This window comes from Quercus lobata, chromosome 7 (genome assembly GCF_001633185.2).
Source record: "Quercus lobata isolate SW786 chromosome 7, ValleyOak3.0 Primary Assembly, whole genome shotgun sequence".
NCBI lineage: Eukaryota > Viridiplantae > Streptophyta > Magnoliopsida > Fagales > Fagaceae > Quercus > Quercus lobata.
In genome coordinates, this window is record NC_044910.1 from 1,175,365 (window position 1) to 1,187,210 (window position 11,846).

The 11,846-nt window shown below is 33.1% G+C and overlaps 2 protein-coding genes across 9 annotated transcripts in view; one reads left to right on the forward strand and one right to left on the reverse strand.

Annotated features, from left to right (window-relative positions):
• LOC115952501 (short integuments 2, mitochondrial-like) overlaps positions 1-2,797 on the reverse strand; it is a 50,534-nt gene extending 47,737 nt beyond the window's left edge. For 2 of the 7 annotated variants that reach the window (XR_004083426.1, XR_004083423.1), the window contains exons 1-3: positions 2,580-2,797; positions 1,284-1,836; positions 269-365 (exon numbers count right to left, since the gene is read on the reverse strand). Coding sequence is in view for 1 of the 7 variants with exons in the window: in XM_031069682.1 (XP_030925542.1) it covers positions 269-365; positions 1,460-1,530; positions 1,647-1,800 (322 nt within the window). In the remaining 6 variants the exon portion in view is untranslated. Of the gene's footprint in view, positions 1-268; positions 372-1,283; positions 1,837-2,579 lie in introns of all 7 variants that reach the window. The other 5 variants (XR_004083427.1, XR_004083425.1, XM_031069682.1 and 2 more) reach the window with 5 other exon arrangements.
• A 2,198-nt stretch (positions 2,798-4,995) lies between these two features.
• Positions 4,996-9,289, forward strand: LOC115952494 (putative disease resistance protein RGA4). Of its 2 annotated transcripts, XM_031069674.1 has the most exons (3): positions 4,997-7,791; positions 8,389-8,460; positions 9,075-9,289. In XM_031069674.1, the coding sequence occupies exons 1-2, from the start codon at positions 5,119-5,121 to the stop codon at positions 8,413-8,415; spliced, it is 2,700 nt and encodes an 899-aa protein (XP_030925534.1). In that variant the 5' UTR covers positions 4,997-5,118; the 3' UTR covers positions 8,416-8,460; positions 9,075-9,289. The 2 variants fall into 2 exon arrangements, with proteins under 2 accessions (XP_030925533.1, XP_030925534.1); XM_031069673.1 differs by lacking the exon at positions 8,389-8,460 and having other exon boundaries at positions 4,996-7,791.
• Positions 9,290-11,846: the final 2,557 nt, after the last annotated feature.

The following is an 11,846-nucleotide window of genomic DNA, read 5'->3' on the forward strand; positions in this document are numbered from 1 at the left end:
GTGCATTTAAGAATTTGGTAAGCTGAATCCAATTTCTTTACTGCAACCAAATCAGCTCAGTTTGAGTAGTCTATGACTTCTCTTAATCGTGATTGTAGACTCACTCATTATTGAATGTTTACAACACTGATCTTTCAAGCAAGATTAGCACATCTAAAGCTAAAAAAGCATGCAAGTAGTTGTGTGTATATTTTTGTGCACATTCACATGTGTACTGTAAGAAATCTAAGAAGAAACTAAAGAGAAATTATTTGCAAGAGCATGATACCTGCAAGAGCCAGCTTCAGTTCTGTCTCTATGTCAGGGATACTTGGAACCAATACACCCGGAGTTTCTAGGACATAAATGCTAGGCTGATGCGCAATCTACAACTTAACAATTCAACGTAAGCATTTAAACATACATAGATGTTGAACCAAAAGAATTCAACAGCAAATCAACAACAGAGGGAGAAAGGAAACAGTAGATAGAATAAAAAATATGATTTGAAAAAGAAAAGGAAAGAGGCAAATGATTGATGATTTAGCCTGACCTTAAAAACATGTCTTCAAATAAAGTTTATATAACTTATTTAGCGTCAGTTTGGGAATAACTTATTAATTTTTTGCTGAAATTTTTTTGTTAAAAGTATGATAAATATACTTGTACTTTGAAAAAGTAAGAAAAAGGTGAGGCTTTAAAAAAGTATATATAAAAGCTAAAAAGCAAAAAACTAGCTTATAAGCTAGTCCCAACGTAGCTTGTTACAAACTTCTTTTTTTTTTTTTTTTAATATAAGTAATGCAATTTTGTTGATATCAAAAAAATAATGTGGCCCAACTATACAAATGAATCTATCAAATCAAAAACAGAACATAATGGCTGACTATGCAAAGTTGACATCCAGTCCAACAAGGTTCTAAAGATAAATAATTTGAGATCAGGCATAGCTCACCACATCAAACAATGCGGGGGGAACCATCCACAAATTCCTATTCCGATGACAACAAAAACGACCAGACCAACAAGCTAACAACTCAACAACATTCTTCAACATCACCCAACAAACTCCAAATAAACCAAGCACCATAGACCACAATTTGGCAATAAAACCAGATACCTAAGCCAGATAGTTTATTTTCCTAATCATGTAAAACTACAAATGCTTGCCAGCTAAAAAAGAAAATCGAAAGTAAAAAAAATAAATAAGAATTAGTACGACAGCTAGCAAAATTGGGTTGGGGGGTGGGGGTGGCAATCAACCAATTAAGATAGAATATAGTAAGTCATTGTAATCTAATTACCATCACCGTGTCTGTGGTCAGATGATATAACACGTCAGAAATAAATTCCTTGCAATAAGTTTGCTTCTCATGAAAGCAACAACATCAACTATATCTGTGAAAGACACATGAAACTAGACTTTCAGTCTCTCTTTACTTTCTAAGGTAATAAACCATAAAACACAGAATCTCTTCGCCTTGTATCCAGAAATATCTTGAGTAACACCAGGCAGTGGGATGACAGTAGCACACTTCATCTTCTCCTGCACTATGAAAGAAAACAAAAGCAGTTATTGTTCAATAAAATTTAATAAACTTCCCCATAGTTCCATTTAAAGACAATGACATTCAAACATAATCTAGCATAACATAGTAACAGCTTACCAGGAAAGCAAGACGATGCAATTTGACGGATTGAATTAATTAAAACCGACTTGGCAATGTTAGAAACGCCAATCATGAAAATAAGTAGAGTATGTTCCCTCGAAATCACTTCCTTCAGCTTGAACTCCACAAGCTCAAGAAGCTTTTGGTACATGAACCATGATAAAACGCCATCATCACAACACACAATCTAAAATATCAGAGAGAGAGAGAGAGGAAAAGTTACTATCTAAGAAGCATGGACAAAGACACAGACATTGAAACAGATAATACAGGACAGGACAGAACATGAAAACACCATAATCCTTGAAAAATTAGGACAGGATTGATAAAACAAATAATTAATTAAATGAATAATATATCTTCATATCTATAGACATATTTTATGTTTAGTTTAAGTTTTAAAAATAAATAATTACTGTCAAAATTTTTAAAAACATGTCTAAAATCAAATGAATCCTTTTTTAAATAAAATAAAAATGCTGAAGTTCAATTTTAGTCTCTTAACATTTACTTCAATTGTCAAATTAGTCCTTAAGATTTATTCTTAGTGAATTTAGTACTTCATTTTGAGAAAATGAGTTAATAATTCGGTCCAAATCTTTTAGCAAATTAAACAGTTTAAACAGTTTAAAATGAGCTAGTCAATATGTTTAATTCTGTTAAAAAAATATATATATATATATAATCATCAAACAATAAGATCAATGAAATGACAACGTTTTTAGTAAAATTTGTAATTTAAAATGAATGTTTAAATTGCATCATTGGCTAACAGATTTTGATGAAATGATCAATTGAATTTCAACCACCCAAAAAAAAAAAAAAAATCCCCCTAACACAAAACAAAGAGGACACGCGCAGAGTGTCCGACTCGGACAAGAACCCTAGGTGACTGTGTTTGTTAGCACACTATATTGACTAATAACAAACCTTGTGAACAGAGGTTTTGCAGTGGGCATTAATGGCGATTAAATCTTGATGATGTTTGTTAGGGTTGGCCAAGTCTTTCTTTTTTGGCGGAGAAGAAGGGAATGCGGACTTCAACCACACCACCGGCGTTGAAACCCAATTTCAATTTCAATCCCATAATCTATCACACATACAATAACATGTTGTATGGTTTTTTTAAACTCTACTAACTTACTGAATTTTGGTGGTGGCTACTTCCTTGGTCGTGGAGATACCGGAAGATAAAGTACTGCAAAAAAAATAAAATTGAAAATGGGCTGTCCACGGATTCGATATTGGGTTGGGCTGGAATTAAAATATAAAATAAAAACCCAGCCCAACTTCTTCACCTTGATAACTCTAAAATTAACTCAATTCAACCAAATTTAATGATGCAAAAATACACCAACAAATTTTAGTGTTGGCTCATGAGTCATGACTTTTACTTGTATTGAATTCAAATTTACTGCTATATTTTTAACTTTTGAATCATTAAACAAATCAAGGTAAAAATCTGTTAGCTAATCACCATAATATACACTAATAAAAAAACTAACATTGGTTCAAAGCTATGACTAGTCATTTAGAGGAGAGTTAGGGTTGGAGGTGGTGGCTGGTGGCTGGTGGCTGGTGGAGGAGAAAGGAATGTGGACTTCGAAAACAATTTGAGAGGGTCTCTAATGGAGTGTGTCATGTGCCTTGGCATTGAAAGCCATTTTCCCCAATTTCAATTTCAATCTCTCTCTCTCTCTCTTAAATAGTTAAACCCATCTTCTATCACACATATAACAGTTGAGTTGAGAAGCTGCATGTTTGTACAATTTAAGAGGTGCTACATCCACAATATTTTTACAATATTTTCACAACAAAATCATAGGTGGTTATTTGTTATTGGTTTTAATTTTAACTCAATTTTACAAAAAATAATTGAAAATGAGCTGAATGGAATCAATAGGGCTAGGCTAGCATTAAAATATAAAATAAAAAACCAGCCCAATCAACTTAAGCCTTGAGAAATCTAAATTTAAAATAAAAAAAAAAACTTTATTAACTTATATGCCATCATCACTTAAATCTTATTTTTGCACTTATATAAATCTCACTTTATACTTTGTCAATAAAGAAAAGGAGGTCATAGTGTATGCTATATAAAGATACTATTTGTTTTACTAATTTATCCATCCAATTTTGCCTCTTAAGACTATTACTTCTTCTCTTAAAAGTGTTAAAACAAAAAGTCTTGTGCCTTTTTCTCTTTGTATTTCATAGAAAAGTCTTTATTTTGTGGATCATTTTGCTGCATATTAATTAATTAGCAAAATTAAGTCTAATAGTTCAAGTTCATCAAAACTAAATAGTAAAATATCTAGACATATCAAACCAACAAATATATATAAAGTCAAAATATTTTTTTTTTTAAATTGCATATATTTTTTCAACCTATTAATAGCATAGATTGAGTTAATTTTTTGGTATAAAATTTTTTGCTACTCTGAATCTAATCCAACATTTTTTTTGTTTTGTTTGTTTCTTTATTTTATTTATTTTTTCCAATTTAACCTATTAAGAAAAAAAAAAAAAAAAAAAAAAAAAAAAAAACTCAATTTGGAATGACATGTTTAGTTGGATTGGGTTAAATTTGTCAGATTGGTGGGTTAAATGTGTGCCTCTATGTTAATCATTTTCATTTTTAACATAACTATCAAGAATGTAATTGACTTGTTTTTAAGAATATAGAGATAATGCTGATGGTTAATAGTCAGTGGACCAAATTAGTAAATTGATTCTTAATCAATAATTTATATAATACTAATTAATACTAGTTACGGAGAAAATATTTTTTTTTTTTAAATAATTAGTAACTTACTCTTTAAAACATATATAATAATACATTTATGAAACAAGTAGTAAAGCCACAATTATTTTATAAATAAATTTACCTAAGAAATTTAAAAAAATTCAAAATTATATAAAGGAGTATAAAGATTAGTATTTCAAATTGTGACAACGATTGAAATATCCACATTTAATCTTGGCAATCCTTAGCAAAATATGAATATTTTATATTCATAACTTTGAATCACCCATAATTATTTTAATAGGTTTGGCAAAATTTATACTATAAATATTAGGACTGTGAAGATGGACCCTACCAAAATGAAGAGAGCATATGGTCTCAAAAAAAAAATATAGAGAGAATTACTCATAACATACAAAATATATCTGGTGACTTAGAAATATCTAAGTTGGTGAACAGTGGTGAATAGAGACTATACCAATAATCATAAATGAATATATAGTGTCTGCACATGCGCGGTACAGTGCTCCGTCCCCACACGGCCACAACGTCCATCCACGCGTAAAAGACTTTTAAAGTCTCTCACCAACTCCAATAATTAAAAGTCTCTTTGCTTTGTTGTATTCATGTTCTACACTTTACTGTCTCTACCATTCTTGCAACTAAGCACAGTCATTCATCTTCACATTCCGTTGTCTTTGCTCTTTAGTCTTTACCAAGAACATGGCTGAAATTGGCTATGGCATCGCAGTGAAGGTCCTGGAGCTGCTTGGATCCCGTACTTTCCAAGAGATCAGCTCGGCATGGGGCTTCAAAGGTGATCTGAAAAAGATTGGGCGCAGAGTCTTAGCCATTAAAGCCGTACTGATTGATGCTGAGGAGAAGCAAGCAAGTAACGAGAAGCTAAGGACTTGGCTAAGGGAGCTCAAAGATGTCCTTATTGATGCCGAGAATGTGCTGGATGAATTTCAGTATCGAGTATTGCAGAAGGATGTAATGAAGATAAACGGGAGCTCTCGCAAAAAGGTGCGATTTTTCTTTTCTGGTTCTAATCCACTTGTATTCCGTTTTAAAATGGCAAATAAAATCAAGGGTGTTAGGGAGAGGTTAGATGATATTTCAGCTCTTAAGGATGAATTCAATCTTGATGCACAACTTGAAGATAGGAACCCAACAGTGAACAGGAGGGACACGACGCACTCCTTTGTTCCTTCTCAGAATGTCATTGGTAGGGGTGATGACAAAGAAAAGATCATGGATCTTTTGATGCAGCTAGATGCTAGCAGAAATGTCAGTGTCAGTGTAATTCCTATTGTTGGGATTGGAGGTATGGGGAAAACCACACTTGCCAAGTTGTCTTTTGATGATGAACAGGTAGTTAGTCATTTTCAATTGAGAATGTGGGTGTGTGTTTCTGAGGATTTTAATGTTGCAAAGTTGACAAAAGAAATCCTTAAATCTGCAATCTATAGGATTGATGAGAATTTCGTTGTGGATGGATTGCCAAACAGCTTAAAAGAACTTTTGAAAGATAAGAAAAATTTAGAGAATTTGGGTGTGGATGAAGTGCAATGTCGTCTAAGAGAACTTTTAAAAGACAACAAATTTTTACTTGTCTTGGATGACGTTTGGAACGAGGATCGTAGTAAATGGAATCAATTGGAAGAGTTGTTAATTGGTGGTTCCAATGGAAGTAAAATCTTAGTGACAACACGGTATAGCTCTGTTGCTACTATTATGGGTACTACTACCACCTACAAGCTAAGAGGTCTACCTGAAGAGGACTGTATTTCTTTGTTTGTGAAATTGGCATTTAAGGTAGGACAAGAAAATCAATATCCAAACCTCTTAAATATTGGAAGAGAAATTGTCAAAAAATGTAAAGGGGTTCCATTGGCAGTGAGTACTTTAGCTGGCCTACTTTATTCAAAAGTTGATGAACATGAGTGGAAATCTATTACAGATAATGAGATGTGGAATTTAGAACAAAAGGAAGGTGACATCTTACCCGCATTGAAGCTCAGTTACAATCAATTGCCATTTCACTTGAAGCAATGTTTTGCATATTGTTCTCTTTTTCCAAAGGATTATGTCTTCTGTAATATTGATTTGATTCAATTTTGGATGGCACATGGAGTTCTTCAATCACCTAAGGATGAAAATGTAGAGTTGGAAGATGTTGGTGACCTATATATAAAAGAGTTGTTGTCGAGATCGTTCTTTCAAGATGTTGACCAAGAATATATCTTGTTTTATACCTTTAAAATGCATGATCTGGTCCATGATCTTGCACTCTCAATTGCCAAAGGTGAGTGTTCAGTAGTGACCAAGAAGCCTACCCTTGCAGCAGAAGTTTGTCATCTGTCATTTCTGGAGAATGGGCTAGAAGTTACAACACAATTAGAGAAGTTGAGCAAAGTCCAGACTATTATTTTCAAAACAAAGCAACCTGTGTCCTTACTTGAAGTTTGCATCAGAAGATTTAAGTACTTGCGGGTGCTTGATTTGGAAAAATCATCCTTTGAGGTGTTGCCAAGTTCTATTGGAAGTTTGAAACATTTGAGATATCTCAACCTATCATTTAATCACATAATCAAGCAACTTCCAAATTCCATTTGCAAGCTGCACGGTTTGCAATCTTTAGCGCTTGATCATTGCAGCAATCTTGAAGGGTTGCCCAAAGGTATAAGGGACATAATCAGCCTCAAGTGTTTAAGTGTTACAACAAAGCATACTTGCACGTTCGAGAAGACAATTGATTGCTTGGATTCTCTTCGATCTTTGTTCATAGTTGAATGTGAGAATCTAAAATGTCTGTTTGAAGGGATGGAGGGGCGCCTCACCAATCTTCGAACATTGGTTGTTGGAGAATGTCCAAGTTTGACTTCTTTGACACTCAGTATCAAACACCTAACTGCCCTAGAGTACCTGATGATTAGGGATTGTGAAGAGCTTAGTTTGACGAATAAAGAAGAGAATCCAAATCTCAAGTTAAGCCTCCGAGTGTTGATGATTAAGAAGTTACCTAAGTTGGAGGTTTTGCCCCAGTGGCTCCAAGCATTTGCCAACACTTTACAGCACCTATGGATTGAAGATTGTTGTAATTTCACCGCTTTGCCTGAGTGGCTGCCACATCTGAAATCACTGCAGACACTTAGAATTCTAAATTGCCCTGTGTTCTCATCTCTCCCAGAGGGGATGCAAGATCTCACTGCACTAAGAGAATTTCGGATTGAAGATTGTCCTAAGTTGAGTAGAAAGTGCAGAGAAGAAGTTAGGCACAAGATTGCTCATGTACCAAACATTCATTTCGGTGGGTATTTCTATGAGGATAGTGGAAGTTCATCAGAGAGAGATGACGATGTCAGCGTATATTTACCAGGAGAAGATGATGAGGTAAGGGCATATATATTTTCTTGTTATTTTTGTACTATTATAATAGTCTCTATCTCTACTCTCTCTATTGATTTAAATTAATCCTAAAGCTGGTTATGATTCTTAATGAACCCAAACCACCTTTTTCTTTTTCTTTTCCTTTTTTCCTTTTTTTTTTTTTAATAAAAAAAGTCAAAACCCTCTTTGTCCAAATTAGATTTGAAGTAAATTAAAACCAAAAATATCTTTTTGCATGAAATTGAATTTCCCAAAGTAAAGTGGTCTTCTAAATCTTTATTTTTTGCCTTCCCCTTAGGACCTTCCCCCCCCCCCCCCCAAAAAAAAAAAAAAAAAACAAAAAACAAAAAGAACAAAAAAACAAAACAAAACAAAACAAAGGGAAAAAGTAGAGAAGAAGAGATTAATCGTATTTAATTAATTGAGGAATTTTATCTTGTTTGTGTAACATTGTGTTTCTAAGCAAGGGATTGGCACCCAAAAACTTGAATGAACATAATAAGTTTTTATTTATTTATATATCTTTTGTAAATACATTTTTCCTAGTAGTATCACTCTTGTAAGTTGCTTATATGCTGTATATTGCAAATATCATTTCAGGAGTTCAACACAAGTCACAATCAATAGTCTAAATGTTGCTCAATTCAAAGTCACATGTTCCTTCCGTAATTTGTAAGCATTTCTTCATTACAATTTGTACTACAATATTTAAATAAATAAGTATTTCCGTTATTTAATTTGCTTGTAAGTGATGTAAATGAATAAATATTTATGTTATTGTAATTTGTACTAAATGATGTCAATAAATAAACATGTCATTTTAATTTAAAGTAAGTGATGTAAATAAATAAGAAGTGATGTGTATACTCTCCTTGACTACATTCTTGTGTATAAAGTTAAGAGATCCATGGATTTGTGTGTGCAAACATTCGTTCTTATATTTTATGATTCTTCTTTGTAAGCGTGAAGCACCATGTGTAATAACATGCTTAATTATTTAGAACATATGAGGTGTAATTCACATTGAAGGGAGTAATATTCGTATTTGGAATTATAAAGTTTCATTCCCATGAAAAGCTACTTCTAAGGGACGGATATAGGAGAAGAAATGGAGTTGCAACTAGCATCATAGCTGAATTTTGGGCACTAATAGACGGTCTCCTCTTGGCTGCCCAGCTGGGAATAACCCACCTTGTGGTGGAACTTGATGCAAAAATTATTGTTCAGCTTCTTACCTCCAACAAAAACTCTAACAGTGCTTACTCTCCCCTCCTAAATGACTGCAGGTTCCTACTCAGCCAGTTCCAGCATTTCAAGGTTAATCACGTGTACCGAGAAGCCAACAGAGTTGCGGATAAGCTTGCCAAGGAAGGCTGTTCTTGCCCTTTTGGTTTTGTTATTCTAGACTTTCCTAATTCTGAAGAACTATGTAATATTTTGAGCTCAGATGCTTCGGGGTTGTACACCTTAAGGCGTAATGCCACAACATTGTTTGCTTTAAGTAGTTAATGTTATTTGAGTCCCCTTTTAACCAAAAAAAAAAAAAAAAGATTAATTTTTAAAAAAAATTGACACACTAGTAATAAGAGAGGAAAAGATAAGAAAAGGCAAAGGTGGAAGATTATAGGTTGTTGGTTCTTAGGTCTGGGAACACTGAGTGTCATTTTTCAAATCTTTCTTATGCTAAAGGAGTCAAAACACTTACACTTGGATTTCTCACCAAATATTTGCTTTATTCTCCTACTACAATGTTCATAATTGAGTTTATGCTGTGGAAATTCCCTCCAATATTATCCATATTGGCATAGACAAATCCATCCATTAAAGCAAGGTAGATGCTTCATAAGTTGAAAAGTTTAAGCACTAGCTTACGTGGGGTGGTATACTGGGGGAAAAAATCAAAAAGAAAAAGCTCATGCCGGAGCCAAGGTAGAAGCTTAACACAGTCCTCCAACTTGTCGAGCCTCAAACTTGTTCCCCCTTTGAAACTCTGGCTAATGACTTGTCGAGAATTATGCTTCTATTAAACTACATCAATAACTATGTCATTATTTTCTTTCCATTAATAAACAAAATTATTTCATTTCTAGAGTCCAACACAGGAAAATCAAGAAAATCTAAACATTGCTCAATTCAAAGTCATATGTCCTTCTGTAATTCATGAGCATTTCTTCAGCATTTCATCATTGCAATTTGGATTACAAGCTATAAATAAATAAATATTCTGGTCATTTAATTTGCTTGTAAGTGATGTAAATAAATAAGCATTTATATCATTGTAATATGAAGTAAGAGATTTAATAAATATATAGGATGATATGCATACTCCCGTAACTACATTCTTGTGTATAAAGTTGAGAGATTTATAGATTGGTGCAAGCATTTGTTTTTATATTCATATTTTATGATTCTTCTTAGCACTAAGCATCATGTGTAATAACATGCTTAATTACTAGAAAATTGGTATATAACTGACAAAGTGACATTGATGAGAGTGATATTTGTATTTGGAATTAAAAATTTTCATTTCCATAGAAAGCTCCTCCTATCTTAAACAAGAATTATAGAAGATATACTAAGATTAAGATATGGAAAAGCAAAGGTGGAAGATTATTGGCCGCTAGTTCTCAAGTTTGGGAACAATGAGTATCATTTTTCAAATTCTTCTTATACCAAAGTAGTCATCTGAACACTTGTGTTTTCTCAATGAGTATTGCATTAATCTCCACTAATATCATGTTCATTAATGAATTTTATTTCATAATTCCCTCAAATGTTGTCCACATGAAATTGAAGAATAGAATTGCAAACCCACTAAAAATATGGAAAACAAGTTTGAGGGGTAATATGCTATGACCAATTATATTAATGAATTTGTCTATGAAATCATATTAAAATTTGGGATCTACCTTCTAAGAACTAGAATTCCATTTCCCAAGTACGCAGTCAAAAAATGATAACTATACTAGCATTAAATAATAGGGTATTTTAATATTGAAAGATTTTAACTTGAATCCTAACCCTTTTTAATTAGATATTTGAAAGCAAGTATTTCCAAAAAGGAAAATGGGTGTGGCTCAAAATTCAAAAGCCACAAAACTTGAACAAGAGCAACAATTACTTTTCTTGAAAGTTAATTTATGCTTCAAATTTAAGGACACTATGATCAGAACGATCATTACATTTGTTAAAAGCTAGTTTGTGCTTAAAATTTTAGAACAATAGCACCTCAATACAAATGATTACAACAACTATTTCCGAATAGTCTTGTTGAATAATGGCTTCAATTGTTTTCAATGATATCTCATATTGATCAACTAAACTCTTCATTATATAAGCACCAATATATTGACCACGGGTTTTGATCTCTCCTGAATTTTAATTTCGTAAATTGGATTCAAATTTGAATTTTTGTTGTTTATTAGAAGAAAAAAAATTCATATCAACACACTTGCTACTCACTAGAATAATTTGTGACCATGGGAAATCAAAACCCTATAGTTATAGTTAACCCTATAGAATAATTGGATTCAAATTTGAGAAAATCATCCTTTGAGGTGTTGCCAAATTCTATCGGAAGTTTGAAACATTTGAGATCTCTCTTACTAACAGAAAATATCAAAATCAAGCAACTTCCAGATTCCATTTGCAAACTGCACAATTTGCAAACTTTAACGCTTCGTGGATGCAACAATCTTGAACGGTTGCCCAAAGGTATAAGGGACATAATCAGTCTCAGGTTTTTGGCTGTTAGAACAAAGCATACCTGCTTGTTGGAGAAGGCAGTAGGTTGTTTGGATTCTCTTTGATTATTGTATATAAATAATTGTGAGAATCTAAAATGTCTGTTTGAAAGGATGGAGGGGCGCCTCACCAATCTTCGGACATTGTTTGTTGGAAATTGTCCAAGTTTGACTTCTTTATCACTCAGTATCAAACACCTAACTGCCCTAGAGACCCTGGTGATTGTTGAATGTAAAGAGCTTAGTTTGATGGAGATGGAGGGAGAAGACAATCAAGATCTCAAGTTATGCCTCCAGAAATTGACGATTAGAGGT